This window comes from Phaethon aethereus (assembly GCF_964289735.1).
Source record: "Phaethon aethereus genome assembly, chromosome: 9".
NCBI classification, from domain to species: Eukaryota; Metazoa; Chordata; class Aves; order Phaethontiformes; family Phaethontidae; genus Phaethon; species Phaethon aethereus.
Window position 1 is genome coordinate 16,164,459 of NC_138585.1, and position 15,915 is coordinate 16,180,373.

Genomic DNA, 15,915 nt, shown 5'->3' on the forward strand with positions numbered 1-15,915 from the left:
GCTGGTTGGCTGGGCACACGGAGCCCAAGCAGGCAGGAAACACAGAAATGCAATATACGACTATGAAAAATAGATGCTTTTCCAGAATAAGGTCTCAAACCTGTTCCTATAGAAATTTGGTAGTGGGATTTCAACTCATTTCAGTTGGAATATGACAGAGCTGTTCAGGTTTTAGCAACCAGCACGTTAAGAACATGGCCAAACATAATTTGAAAGGCTATTTCCACTTCTGTTTGTTTTTTAAATGATTAAAAATCCAATTTAAATATTGCAAGGAAAACTTTATATTGAGCAAGATAAGTTTTGGCTTCCTTCCAAGTAGAAGGCAAACCCCCAAAGCACTCCTGAAAATCTAACAGATGGGAGTTATTTTTCACTCTTCAAAAATTTCATTTCCTTGCACTATTAACTGTAATTAGCTCTTTATTTACATCTAGGACAAAAAGGCAAAATGGTAAAGAAAGGCAACTATTATCACAAATCACAGGCAGAAAAAGGCAAAAAGAAGCAAAAATTCCCCCCTCCCCCCCGAGAAGAAAACTTCATGTCTTTCTTGCCAAGCAGCATAATTGTTATAAATATGTACTTAAACAGCTCCACAGCATCCCGTCAGCGCTAAGGATAAACATTTAGGTCACAGTTTTGCAAGCTTTTACACACAGGTTGATCAAATATATAAAAATCATCCCCTGAACATCCAAAAACATCACATCCCTATGAGTGGACAGGATCAGGCCTAGAAGAGTCAAGATATTCCATTACACTTTTATTGCAGTCATACAAGGGATTAATCAAAACTGGGAGGAAAAACAAATGACAAACGCCCCCAAAAACCACAGAGCAGCTTTTCTAGTTAAAGACACAGAGAGGTACTAAAACTTACTTTTTCTTTTTTTTAAAGTCCTCTTCTAATTCTGCTAACGCCTCGGCTTGGCACAGCTGAAGAGGCTTCTAAAGTATCTGTGCGTGTGATTCACGTTCTATCTTTGCCCTTCAGTGGCACAACAAAACTGCCCAGGGAGCTTGGAGCAAGGTGGTGGTACCACCAAGCCGTGGCACTTCCAGGCTGTAACCCAGAGCTCCCAGCTTGTGCCCACACAACCCACAGACCCTCAGCTCTGGGTGACCCTGCTGGGGGTGGGATTGCCAAGGCAATGGCTCTCTGGCACCTCCCTGGTGTTCCCAGAACCACCTACCACTCCCCTGATTCAGCCCAGGACTCAGAGCAATCTCTTATGCTCTGCCCCAAACAGAGCTTTTAAGTTAATGGTCCCTTTAGCTTTTAAGTTAACGGGCCCTTTTCGTTAATATATGTAAATCTAAAAAGACTCCGTAAGAATCAATGTAACTTCTTCATATAAATATGGAGTTGGCACATAACAAAAGAGAGAGGAGTAGAAGGAAAGAAAGGAGGAAAGCGAGAAGGTCCAAACCCAACATCAGGGACCTTGACTGCTCTTACTGCAAAAGTTCAGGACTGGTATAATTCTCATTTTACACGTACGAGAAAGTGAAGCTCTCGCTCTCTCACACTCTTTCCTTTTTGTTCCCTAATGCTCTCAGAGACTTCTATCTTCAGCCAGTTATCCTCGCTGTAATTTTCTTTAAATTGTAATTGGATAATCATCCAGACTCCAGGGAAACCTGTGATAGAGGAATTCCTGGGGATATAGCTCCCATTTAGAAACCGAGAGTTGTTAAATTAACGAAGGACTGACTAAAGATATGATTCTTCGCTTGTAGTAGAAATCCTGTTTTACCAGCAAGGACTTTTAAGGAACCCTATAACAAAACATGTACCCTTGCACATTCATGTTCCTGTATTTTATTTTCTGTCAAATAAGACTCTGATTTTATGAATATCATGATCTGTGCATGTATCTCATTGGGACCTCTGAGGCTGAAGGTGGCAAGCATGCTGGCTAAGGCTGAAATTCCCAAAAGCATAGGCACCATTTGAATTTCCCCAAATTGGATTCCTTTTTGCAATCTCTCTGAGCGTGTGTGTGGCTCAGCCGCTTACAAAAGCCCTACATGTAACAAAACTGTGGCCAAGAAACACGAGATTAGCCTTCTGCTTTGCAAAAACACTGGGGGGGGGGGGGTAGAAGTCCTAAAATACCTCCCAAAAGCAGCAGCTGTTTCGTTCCACTTTAGCAGTGACCAAATCTCAGCCATACATTTTGCCGAGGGCAGAGCAGAGCAAAGCGGTTACGAACGGTGGAGGGAAAGAAACCCACCCGCACGCGGCCCCCGAGCCCCGGCCAGGCGGCAGCGCGGGGGGCGGCACACACCACAGCCAGCTTTGCCTTCCTCCGGCTCTGCCTCCGCCCCGCGCAGCCGGAGGAGCCCCAGCGCTCACCCGCCGGGCACAGAGATGCTCCGGCCGGGCTGCGTCAGCCTGGCAGCACAGACGGCTCTCGGCTCCGCGCGTGGGGGCAGCGAAACCCGTGAGCTGTGTCAAGAGAAAGGCTGGGGAGGAAGGAGGAGAGCAGGCGACGTCTGCACTGTGAGCTCCACTGTAGAATGTGTTTCAGTTCCCAGATAACGTGGCGGTGTTCACAGATTTCAGCTTATATAGGCTTTCCCATATATCTATTTTTACTCCCGAAGCATTCCCTGTCACTGTAGGATGAAAAGAAAGACTGGACAGCATGAATGCTCACAGATTCGTGAACGCTTTCACATGCTGGTTATAATCTTCCGAACTATCCACCTTGCTAGTGCAACCTGTGCTCCGAGAGCCAAGCTGGGACACCTCTCCACACCACCAGCTGCAAGGGTTGTCTTCGTGACAAGTGTTTGCAAGTCAGAGTCTTGCAGAAATGGGAGGACATTTGACAACAGTGGGGGACCCAGGACAGATGGAGAAAGGGATATGAATCATATGCCTGCCAAAATAACCAACATAAAAATCCAAACATAACAATAAGTGAGAAGGAATAAAAGAACATCTTCTGGCCTCTTATTTTGAAGGACTGAAATGCTTCTTCCCTGGTGCTAGCATCTGGCACATGCAGGTATTGAAGGAATAAAGCTGGGACAAGCTCTCTGCCTCCTCCTTTCTATATGCATATTTCAAAGCTTAAAATTACAGCACCAGGGCCAGCAAGAGGCATTTCCCTTACCTCCATGTATACAGGCACCATGCAACCTCCCGCCACACTGCTCTCCCAATCCTCTGCGGTGTCCTGCAGAGGAACCTATGTGTTCCTGCCAGGCACTTATGAGCCTGCCTAAGCCCAGACCAGTGCCGTACTCATCCCTGCTGCACACTAGCTAATGCTCAGATGCAGGATACCTGCGCAGAGCACCGGATGTCTAGAAGGAGAGAGCCCTGAAAGGAAAGAGCCCTGAGGTGTTCAGACACAAGCTTTCCTTCATGGACTCTGGAGGGACCAGGTATGGGCCGACTTGAGCAAGCACAGCTCTTCCTATCCAACACTTAGACACTCTGAACTCGAGCTACATCCAGAGACTGGGAAAGTCACAGGGCTGCGTGCATGTAGACCTGCCTTCTGCCTCGCACAGGAGTATTGTGTTAGAAATGCCCCACAGCTGCCTGCTTCATCTCCATGCAGCAGTCTCCCACCTTCCCAGCTTAATGTTTCCTGATCATTTCAGTGCCCTGCGTGCCTCCACCACACCAAGTCCTCACAGCCTTACACGCCACGTCCCTCATTATCCTGCATCCTTAACTGCTCCTTATAGAGGTGTTCCCAGTGACAGGAACTATTCCATACACACTTCCAGGGAAGAAGTGTTTGAGCTCAACCCCCTCCGCTTGCCCTTCCCTGCTCACCACAGCCAGGCAGGCAATGGGGGTAGAAAGCAGGACCCTTCCCAGCACCAAGCCCTCCCACCAGAAAGCCCTTGAGCTGGAGCGGTGCCCTCCATACAAACAGGAGAGGCTTCTCTTGCAAGGAACACAAGACAGCAACTAAATCTTCCGGAGCTGCCAAAAGCGACCTGTTATAAATGGCCCTCTAAGTTATGAGATATGGACTCTCCACAGCACGGTGAATAAATAATACTCACGATCCTTCTGTGTATGGAAGTGTAAGTTCAGTGACAGTTCTGCTTACCCAGGAGGGGCCACAATTAAAAGTGGAGTATTAGGAAAATAGTACTTTTTAATTACAAAGCAAATGATTTTTAAGAAATAGAAGGAGCTTGCTGCAATCTCCCAAACCCAGAAGTAAAAAGCCTTTCCTAGGACAACAAAAATAAATGCATGGAACAAAGGCCATCATTTTATAAGAAAAGAAGGTCCGTAAAAGAAAACACAATTTTATCTGAGCGTTATAACCAGCTATTCACAAAGCAGAGGCTAGGATGGAAAGAGAGGGCATGCATGTGAGAGTGTATTTATAATCCATCTTACAGTAACATCCTAAGGGCCTGGGAGCAGGATCCCGTTGTGCCAAGCACCGTACACACTCCAAGAAACCAGCCCAGGCTGAGGAACAAGCACTGCCACTGTAACGAAGGGAAATGACACTGGCACAGAAAAGGGCCACCTGAACCACTGGAGCCCTAACAGTCTCTTCTTCCCCCCTTCTCTGCCTTTTCAGGAAAGCACTCCCACCATCCAGCTTCCATTCAGAGACCCCCCCAAATGCTTATCGTAAGGGGGCAGCTGTCCCCAGCCAACACACAGCAAAAGGCATCTTGCTGCCAGCTCCTAATCGCTTCCAGGCTGTTTTCTTGGACGTGTTTTTATCACGTTATTCTCCTGTTGCGGCTTAAGACTGAACCCTTCCCCTCCCCACTTCCATTCCAAAGACCAGTTTGACAGCAGAGGAGAGCAGCTACCAGAGCTCACGGATTTGCAACGCGGATGAAAACTGAAGTTGCATGCGTCAGTGCGTGGAGCGCTCTAGCTGGGAATATCCAAATTTCCCTGGCCCAAAGGAGGGAATTTAAGCAAACCACCGCGCACTCCGGGTACCGGAGGCACGGCCAGCCCGGCGGCAGCCGCGGCGCAGACTCGCGGCCGCGGTCCCGCAGCTCGGCAGCGCCTTGCCTCCGCGCCGCTGCCTCCTGCCCGCGGGCAGCGGCGGGGGCCCCGGCTCGGGCAGCGGCCCGGGCAGCGGCCCAGGCACCGCCTCCCCCGCCCCTCGCTCCCGTTAGGGCCGCGCACGATCGCTCTCACCGTGCAGAGGCGTCTCTGCCGGGGCAGGTCGGGCGCTGCCGCCGCGAAGGCTCCTCGGGCTCTCCCGGGCCGCTCTTCTTCTTTCTCTCCTTCCTCTCCCCGCCGGCCGACGGGCGGGAGCTGCTGGGGGCTGCGCGCCACCGCCCCCGCGCACCACCACGCTGGAAGCCGCCTGCCTCCGCCAGAAACTTTGCCTCCGAGTGCGGGCAAGTTCACGGCCGGGGCGGGCCGGAACCCCCGGCCCCGGCACGCCGCGCCTCCCTCCCGCCGCCCACGCCTACAGAAGCACGCGCGTACGCCTCCCGTCCCCACGCACCGTGGCTTCCTTGAGAACGCGGAGGGTGCGCGGAGCAACGTCCCGCGCGCTGCGCTCTCTTCTTCTTCCTTCTCCTCCTCCTCCTCGTCCCCGCCTCTCTCCCCGCCGGCCGCCCCTGTCCCCACCGGCCGTGCTCCCGTACGCGCACCGGGCGGGGTTCCCCCGCGCGGGGGGTGACTCCGGGGAACCGGCAGGAGCCGGGGCGGGGCGCGGGGGGAGTCCGAGCCGGCGGACGGACAGGGAGCGGAGGCGGGCGGGACGGCGGAAGGCTGCCGCGGTGTCCCCCCCGCAGTTTGCGGGGTCCTGCAGGGAGGAGGCGGGTTACGCGGCCGAGCGCGGGCCGCGGCTCCCTCTCCTGGCCTGAGCTCTCCTGCCGGCTTCAAGCTGCTGGCAGCGCAGGGGCAGGCAGGCAGGCAGCTGCCTGAAGTCAGCGCCCCGTCCCCCCGGCGGCCAAGGGGCACCGGGAGCCTTTGGAGCCCGTCCGCTGCCTGTTTCGGTGAAGCGGGATGGCGTGCCCAGCCCCTAACGCCGCTGCAGCCCCCGCTGCTCTCCGCGGGTGACTTGCCCCCCGGGAAAGCAAAGTTTCCCTTTCTCCCCTCCGAGGTGTGCTGGGAGGGAAGGGCTCGGCGGCGGGCGCCGTGGCACTGCAAAGCACCCTCGTCCCAGAGGAGTAGCACCTTTTTGCTGTATCGCTGCCGCGGCTGGAGCCCCAGTGAGACTGACTTTGTTGACGGATGAGGAGCGGGTGCCTGAAATGTCCTCCAAGGGAAAGAACAGTGAGTCTGAGGTGTGGAAGAAGAATCTGCAGAAATTTGGGCTGGCACCTTCTCCTGGAGAATGCGGCCAGCAATAATCGGTGCAGCCCCCAGTGCAGGAGTGCCCTTGCCGCAGGCGGGGAGGAAAGCTGTCCTCTCAGCTTGCCCAGGAGGCTCTTCCATCCTAGCAGTGAATGACCTGGCCTTATTCATGCCGTTGTCACCTCTTGGCAGCCTGACAGCAGAGCGATATATCTGCACACAAAGCCTTTTGGAAGGAGGAAACTCCGATCAGTTCAAAGTGCTGCAGCACTTCTTAGCGCTGTTGGCTACAGCACTGCATCCGCGTTGGACTGAGTTCAAGATTTCAGTCGTTATGCCCAGGAGGTGGCTCCAGGATATCTAGGAGACCAAATTTCACTCTATCCCATCAAACTCCGTTGCAACAAACCTGTCCTGGAGAGCAGGGCCCGGCCAGTTGCACCCGGTGCAACCTTTCACAGCCATCACTAGAACATATCTCCCCATCTTCTCCTCAAGGCTGTGTGAGGTACCACTGCACACACACTGCTGCTGGGAAAAAAGGTCCTTGTCGTCGGCCCACCCCAGCTCATCAAGGTGGGCACACGTGAAGTTCTCCTTGATCCCCATGGAGAGCGGCTGTGGCCTGGCTGTGCCACAGGGTGTGAAGGAGCTGCGGTGGGAGGCCAGCACTGCCCCTGCTGCTCTGGCAGGAATAGCTCTTCCTCCTGCACCTCTCTCCCCTTCCCTTCCCAGGGCTCTGGCACAGCAAAATTAGGCAGAAAGTTTCTTATCTCAGCAGCTTTCTTGTCCTAGTGGTGAATGCCCTTGAACATCTGCCTACTTGGCTTGTGCTTAGAGTCAGCGCTACTCAAGCCACCTCTAACCCAAATCCATCCAAGTATTAAAGTAACTTGTTATGGCAGAGCTCTTTGTAGACTAATTTACCCCACTCTTAGGGCAGGTTAGTCTGTGTTTTGCTCCGTGCTACCTGCACAGCTCCACGATCCAAGGTATCTTGTCTGGAGCTATCTGTACACTCAGCTGCATTACTGAAAATAGGCAAAACTGGAATCACAAGGCACTTTTTGTGAGATGTATTTTCCAACATACTTACAGAGAAATGTGTGCTTAAAATCTTCTGTTAAAACACAACAGTCCACTTTTCTCATAGAAAATGAAATAACAAAAGGATTGCATATTTTAGTCATGTTGTTTAATGCAGCTGTGGGAGTAGCTCAGCTGCTCCAGTGATTGTTACAAGAATTAAATAATAATAATAATGATACCTTGTTCTACGTAATATCTGCCATCCATAGATACAGATCTGGGATAGGACATGTCGTTATTCTTGTTTGGGAGGATCCAGGCACTGTTGCAATACTGGTAATGCAGGTTAACAGTCATCAACACAGACACCCTGGGAAATTCATACCGTTCCAAAATCCTAGGCTGCCAGTGCAAATTAGGGTCTTTAGGCCAGTGTCATTAATTTTCTCTGATTTTGACAGAGAGCCAGAATTCAACTTTAGACTTCATTTAAAAGCTTATGAATTCAGGTTCAGGACCAAGTTTCCAAAGATTGTTTTAAGGCTACAGCTGTTAGCAAAGCCCAAAACCACACCTGCTTGTGGTGTTTTCATGGGAAAGGTTTCAAACACTTTTTGCTTGTAGATTAAAGGAATCAGCAGCTCCCTACTGTAAAATAAGGGTAATATTGCTCACTTGGGCTCAGTACTGTCATAAAGATTATTTTTGTACTGCTATTTTTTTCTCCCATCCTCTCTACACTTGCGCATGCTATTTCTGTGCAGGTTAAAATGCAACACAGTTACACCCTAGAGTGAATTATACTACAGTTTGAAGAGCAATTCAGTAAATAGAAAACATTTTTTAAGCACAAAAAGGCAACGTTGTGCTACAATTTTGGGGCAGGGAACAAAAGAGTAGCATTACTAAGTGAAACCACCGGGGGGACTTAAATAGCAGAGGAATGTGTTGGTGTTTAGCCAGGACACTGGAGCTGCTGGCATTGCGACTGCTGTGAAAATATTCCACAGATCTCCAGTAACAAGTGGCCAAAGGCCTCGTTTTGCTGCTGTTCTATTCCCGTTAGTCGACTGAGAGCTAGAAGCACAGGAGGAGCTCGGATCATGCAGCCAGTTCTCTGCCACATCAGGCACAATGTTGTATATAGTCCTTTTCATGAAAGGACCATGCCCCAACTTAAAACAAGTTTGTGTTTTCTGCCCGTTACTCCTCCTGGGAGATTCTCCCAGACTGTCCATGCCCCTGACGCTCAGAAACCTTCCTGTCATTTCCATCACCAGTTTATTCCCACATGTTCTGGCACCAGCATTGGCTCTCATTTCAGTAGCTGTTTTGCTCACCGCTCCTTACTCAGGTATTTCTATGGAGACAGTTCTTGCCTCCTTTCTCCCCCGAGCTACACAGGACTGGCTTTTCAATCTTCTTTCCTAAATGACTCTCAATTCACCTCAGACCTCTTCCCTCCATCTGCTCTGGTTTCAATTAATCTTAAAGTGCATATGGATGACCAAAAGTAGTTACAGTATTACCTGGGAGGAAGTCTCACTGACGCTTCATACAATGGCATTAAAGTCCTCGTTTCTCACTGAAATATCGCACCTGGTAATCTCAAGATTGCATTTATTTCTCCGTAAATAAGATGTAGTGGTGACCTCATATTTCTCCTCCATTTTCGCTTGCAATAGTAAGTTCCCAGGCTGGATCAGAAACTTGTTACTATTCCCTTGTCTGTTCCCAATTCTCTTGTATTTGTCTCAACTCTTAGCCTGCATGCAGTTTTCTGTTTTGTTTGTTCTTAGCCAGCATTTCTGATACTGGGAGATCAAGGTAGTTTCATAATCTCTAAAAGACATGTTCCTGCTTGTTACTTTACTCACACCCACCTAACCCATTTTTTCTCCTTCTTAGTTCAGGAAAGAAGCCCTAGACTACATATAGTTATAGTCTGTGTAGTTATAAATGAACGTGCCTTCTGTGTTTTACACCTACGTTTTAACTGGCATTGAGAAGAGCACACCCGATAACCTAAGATACAGGACATAGAAGAAACTGGAGAATGACAGACATTTCTAACATAGCAGCACATGGACCTCCCATCTGCTTCTGTCAAGGAAGCTGAGGTGACCCACACACGGGTGTAAGGGCTGAATATTTTCTGCCGAGACCATTTTCCAGCGAGGAACCTGTGCCTGGCTGTGCCGGCACGCGTGGCTTTCAGACAAGTATGCACTGCTCATTCACCAAAATGCACGAGGGTTTGCAATTGTATCTGTGTCAGGTGAGCTTGACTAACACAGATTGTGTATTCTTTGCCATATTGACTACATCCAAACTAGATCTCAAATCTCACTCCCCAGTGAGGCACGTTGTATGAACCTCTATAAAAACCCTGCACAGGCAGGAGGGATTGGAAGCACAGCTTCATTATGAGTTCATCTATGTTTATTCCTGAGGATGTAGCAAATAGCTGTTGTCCATGTTCATGTGCTAAATATCATTAGTGTCTCTTCCTCTGTGTTACCGTGGTTGCAGGACAGCTAATGCAAATGGTTCTCAAATGGAAACCTGACCTTACACAACTTGCACCTAAGTCCATTCAAATCTCTGTCACACGTGTTTTGATACAGCCTAAGGCCGGTGATATTTTCCAGTCCCATGAGTCTGTGTTTCATACAAGCTAAAATTATTTCACACCAGTGATGGAGAGGAATATCTTCTTATGCCGCCAAAGGCTTCAACCTTTGGCAGGTATCTGACCTACAAGTACACACGTTGGACACGGTTTGTGTTTAGGATGCCTGAACATCCTTCTGCACAACACAATCAAACATACAGAATTTGTATAAATTGCCGGACCGTGGGGTTTGCAGGGACACTCAAACTGGGTTGGCGTTTCAGTTGGGCAAGACCAGCATCTGTCTCAAACAGTCTTTGGAGAAAGCATCTAGCCTGGGCCGGATTTGTGGCAGCTTACCGGGCTTGCTCACTGGTGCCGGTGGGAAGCGGCAGGCTGTCAGCAGATTAATAAAGCTGGGTACTCTGGATACAGCCTCGCTCGTCTAGGCAATTCCCTGCTGCTGGGTATTTCTACACAGAGTGGTCTCTGGGGTTGTTTTCAGACACCTTGCTTCTCTGGCTGATGGTTTGCCGACACCATTGCAAAAGGGGAAAGGCACTGAAGTAACACACTCTCTCTCCTGAGTAAATGGAGACAATTAAAAGATCTTAATAAAGTAGAAGATGACTTAATATGTCCTGGTTTTATCCTACCTAACTGTAAAAGCTCTTCCTGTCTTGCCGTAAGCTTACACAGAAGTTTTGATGCTTTAATAGTCTTTTCAATAGTCTTTTTTTCTGAACAAAACCCAGATTTTCTGAGTATCTGTCCCATGATGAACCACAATGGTTATGGAAGAAAGAGAACATCAAATCTGTTGAATGAAAAAAATTCCATTACCACATTCCAAAAGCTTATTATTATAATCAAGAACAGTTTACTTCTCTCCCTAAAAATGCAAGATCATTCTGCAGAATGGCCTTTTAAATCTTTGATTTCACTTCAGCAGTGATGAAGCAACATTAACCTTTAGACTCTCAGTTTATCTGTGCATAAGTTAAGGATTTCTTAAGGAAAACAATCCTTTTGTGTAACTCTTAGAAAGGTTACACAAGCAATAGAAGATCTTAGAAGCAAACTCAAGAAACTGCAGAAAACCTTACACAATCCCTGGAGAAGGCAGCTGCAGGTTAGCAAGGCCTTGATGTAGGGAGATGCTGTTACTTGCCAAAATCAGGAAATCCTCCGTAACAGGCTGCCGTCTCTTAACTAAAGGGCAGGACCCTCTGCCCCTGTTAATCAGCGCTGCGCTGATGGAGCTGTAGCAGTTCACGCTGGTGGGGGTTTTCAGCAACATTGAGCACTGCGATTAGGCAAATACCCATCTGCACAAAGAATGTTTCCCGGCATCCTTGCAGCTCATTTCCCAGGTTAGTGTATTTCCAAGCATTGGAAAGTTCCTTTCTCTCAATAGCTGCTATCCGTCATTATAAAAATAAGCATAACAGATGAAGCAGAATGGCCAGTTCTGCTCTAATGCCATTGACCTCACTGGATTTACATTAGAGAAGACTTTGGAGTAATACATTTGCATTTGCACAACTACTAGGAACGTGCTGTAATTCCTCCCACCCCAACTGCTGTTGATGTCCCGGGTGCCGGATCAGTGCAGTGCAGCCTCGTGCAGCTGCAGTGGACCCGCTTGTGTGGCAGGAGCGGGGGGACGTGCTAGCCTTGCTGGGACTGTGTGGCAGCGAAGGTGCTGCTTGACCTGGGTGGCTTCTGCTAAAGGCCCACCCCACCCCTTTATCGTTACCTCCTGAAGCACCAGGGAGGGAAGTTTCTGGAGCAGCCTCCTGGCAGATGCAGGAAGGGTAAAATAGCCTAATGGATCAGTCCATTTTTAAACAGAAATCCGTATGATTATAAATGTCATCATGAGCTTTGCAAAAGCAGAGGGCAGGACTCAGGGATGCTCCTGGTAACTTCTAGTCCTGGGTTTCCACATCTATCTTCAAGGGAAAATCAGAAGCCTTTAAGACTATTTTCTTTCCTGTAGCAGGAAGAAGAATGGAGCCAAAATTTACAAAGGTGCAATAAATATTATTAGCCTCCTAGGGCATAACAAGCTTGGAGAAAGGTTTTTGAAGGATCGGGTGAGCCACAGGAATATCTCATTCATTGTGGATGGTATTTGGACAACAGCTGTAAATATCAGCAGAGGAAGTATTCAATTTGTACTAAGAATGATGAAACGATGCTGCCTACGTGTGTGGGTACAGCAACCTACAGCTCTCACAGGAATGTGGGCACCTTGAGGAAAACGGTTTGGTTAATTACTGCTATATAATTTGACAAAAAAAGACTGAATTATGTCAATGGAAATTGGGTAGATGCATAGGCAGCCTTAAGACACAGCCACAGTTATGGAAGCTTTTTTTTTGGAAGCAGATCACCCACCTGCCTCTTCCTTATGAAATAAGAGATCTTAAAGATCACTGAAGAGGAGGGAATCAAGAGCGATGCATTTGTTAGCAAGTCATAAATTTGCAGGGAGAAAGCAAAGGGAGGAGAAGAAGAATGAACTTGAATTTCACAAGGGCGAGAGGAACCCTCAAAACCCGGCAGTTGCTCGGCTCATGGCAGAGAGCCATCAACTGGGAGATGTAAAGTCGCAAAGCAGCATCTGACAATGAAGTTCACAAGTCGTTAACCAGCGATGTAAGGTTATGCTCGACAGGCTGCAAGTTAAATGACCTCCCAGGTTTAACACTTAGTCTTCATAATATGCCAGAGAAACTTCTGAAGACAGTAATTGGCCAAAAGGAAATGAACAATAAATCCTATGATGGAAGTCAACATTCCTGGGAACTTCTATTGTTTTTTCAGTTAAATTTGCCTGTATTATTATTTCTCTGTGTATAGCGTGGATGAAAGGTCTTGGGTGAACTGAAGTTCTCTGCCCATCTTCAGAAGGCTGAAGTTACAGGACATTTCAAAGCGAGGTTGCTCATCCCAGTAAACATAAAATCTTCATCTGATCTGAAACAAAAGGTGTCCTTTCACGTCTGAGCCACTCAACTCTTTTTAAAACCATTTAAAATACTTTTATTTTGCAGTTTTTTAAAGATTTGACTTCTATTTGAAGCACATTAAAATTCTTACCCTCCACTCCTTTTTAGTCAAAACTCTTCACTGAATTCTTCTTCAGTTTATAAATAGTTTTGGTGCCTCTAAACCATCATTTTTATGACTTTCATATTTCTATAAAAAAGGCACTGCTATTATTAGTCACCTACAGTCTTCAGGATATTACCCAAAGTATTGTCAAACAACTTCTGTTCCAGTGTTACTGGGAGGGCACCCTACTAAATGGATGTTTTTTCTTTGACCAGTCACTTCAGACAGGTTTCTCAACCCACAGTTGTGCAATCAGTTAGCATACTATTTTGAGGTTGAAAATACCCTTAGAGGAAATTTCCAGTTTGTTCTCACATGGTTGTGTGCTCCCAGCCACGTTTCTCTTGGCTGAGCCCCAATCACCGTGTTCAGGTTCACCAAGAATGACACCTGTCTGTAGGACAGGGAATACGTGTGATATCCCACCCCAGTGGAGAAGTACTTTGCGTTGGGCCATATTAAGTCAGGAAAAAGTTGCGTACCTGGTGCTACAGTATAACAAGAGGAATTTAATGTGTTTGATTCAAACGTGGGTTTATGGGGAGGGAGCTCTTTGGACAAGAGCTGTGACTCGCCGTCGCTTTCCAGACATATCTCTGCGTACCTCCCCTTAGCTCCACTTTCCTGCTTTTGCCATGCCTGAGATGTAATTACAACCTATTTCGTCTGTACTTAAGTCAGGTTTACAGTATAATTTGTAGCACGTTCAAGATCTAAGTTCTACCTTGCAATGGGTGATAGTACAAAAGGAAACAGAAAACAAATGTCTCCTAGCAAGCCAGTTAAATAACTTGCAATCTGGACTTCCTCATGAGGATAACTATGGGGCTGCAACTCTTCCCTTCCCCATGAACGCTCTGCTCTGCTGGTGACTTGAGCTTTTTATCCAGTGAAATCACCTAACCTCCCATTTTTAGGCATGGAATTTTTCTGCTCACACATGCTGTCAGTTGTTCTGTGGGGTTATATCTCATGCAAACCAAAATAGTTCCTGATTTAAAATGTTCCTCAACCTGACTGTTCACATGATAAATGACATAATGGAGTCGCATTCGTTAGCACCAGAAGCAAACTCCAAAATAGAACCAGACAATTACTAAACAAACATTCTGTAATTATCTTTTCTTTCCTGACCAGCTGAACGATGAAGAAAGCAGCAATGTGTGGAGCTCGTGATTAGAGCTGGTCATTTAGGCAAGAAAAAATATCGGATTCAAGTGTGTTTCATCAATCAGAGTGTGGAGGGAGCTGGTTTCACCCGGTGGGACCAATATTGTGGCAGATGTTGATTGTTTTCCTGGTGTTGAGTCCTACCAACTTCCCTTTTTATACTTTTAATCTGTCTCCTACATCACTTCATGCAGCTTCTCTGGCTTATTTTCTTCTACCTTGCACTAATAATTCCATTGCTTTTAGGTATGCCCTTGAACTTCAGCCATTACCAACACCCTGATATACACCTTTGGACAGTCATTCTATATATCACATTATACATGTTTGAATGCTACATGAAGGTGTTTGCAAGTAGGCATGTCCTCATAAGAACTGCAAGAGTCTTTTACAGACCTGTGTTAGTCCTTCCTTGGAGCTTATTAGTCCATTATTTGGCAACATAATAGTCTTGTTCTGAGGCACACCATTATTTCAATTACAGAATGATCATAATTAGGCTCTTTGCTCATTAGGACTTCATTGCTTCGTCTACAGATGGGAACCTGTATAAATCTTAATTAAAAGAAAAAAAAATGCTTGTTGTTTAAACATGAATTTAAATACTATTTTACAAATTAAGGACAAGCTTAAGTGCTCTTTTACATATAGCGTGGGTAACACCTATTTGATTACTTGCCCAAGCAAAAGAAATGTTCCAGATGTTTGAGGCAAAACAGCTCAGAGATGTTGCATCTGCTTATGAGAGAACTCATGAGGTCTGGACTCCAAGCGACTCTGGGCTGACACCCCTGCTCTATGTATCTCAGGTCCAGTCTCCAAGGGCCATGGCTACCTCAGAAATGTTGACTGTGGAGGTACTTGTTGGCGAGGCAGGAGAGGAGCGCCCAGTGAGGAGGGCTCAGGGGGGTTCTGCGTGATGCGCTGATGGCTGAGCAGCAGCAGGGTCCCTTCCGCAGGCTGGTAAAACTGGGTCCTGCCCCGGGGCAGAGGGGCAGGGGGTTTGGTTTCCTAATATGCCATTCTGACAAACGTTTCATTTGTTGAATGAAGAATCAGTTTCTTTCAATGTGAAGCACAAATTGTCAGTAGGGAGTGTGCTGAAGGGAAGAGGCTAAGGTTTAAGAATTATTTGTTCAAAATATTAAGCGTGTCTTCATGAACAGGAAGGCACAGCCAACAGCTCAACAACTGCAATGCAGGGTGAAGTTTTGCCATTCCTGAAAGTATTTATGACAGATGTTATCACCAGTTTAACTCCTGTTGAAGCCTAACAAGGGAGCGTTTGGCACTGGAAGCTTTGTGGCTCCATGGAACAGGGTCTCTGGAGCAACCATCATGCGAGTCCTTGCTGGGGTTTGTTCTAGATCGTGAAAACCCATGCAAGGTGGATTGCTAGAGACTTGCCTAAAGCAGCAGTACGTGCACCCAGTGAGCAGAGCTGGTGAATCCCCCAGGCCTCCTCATGTGCCTGCTGGCAGAGGAAAGGAGCTGTTGCAAATCCCCGGGGAGCAGTTCTCCATTTTTCTCTCCTGCTGTAGCCAGGCGTGCTTCTGCTTCTGGAAGTAGCTAGGTGAGTCCTTTGCATTTCAGTTATATATCCAAAGGGCATGTGCTTTTCATATTGCTGGTAGCATCTATCATCCTTTCCTGAAACAACTCTCCAGGCGTGAGGTAGATAAAATTTGGTAGCACTATGGATAAAATCAGC

At 47.5% G+C, this 15,915-nt stretch overlaps 1 protein-coding gene across 1 annotated transcript in view; it reads right to left on the reverse strand.

The window, feature by feature from the left end:
• Positions 1-6,877, reverse strand: part of IL1RAP (interleukin 1 receptor accessory protein) — a gene marked incomplete at both ends in the record, with an annotated part of 49,281 nt that extends 42,404 nt beyond the window's left edge. The window contains 2 exons of the mRNA XM_082003460.1: positions 5,472-5,774; positions 6,791-6,877. Of these exons, the coding sequence (XP_081859586.1) occupies positions 5,472-5,774; positions 6,791-6,877 (390 nt within the window). The remainder of the gene's footprint in view (positions 1-5,471; positions 5,775-6,790) is intronic.
• Between the last annotated feature and the right edge of the window lie 9,038 nt (positions 6,878-15,915).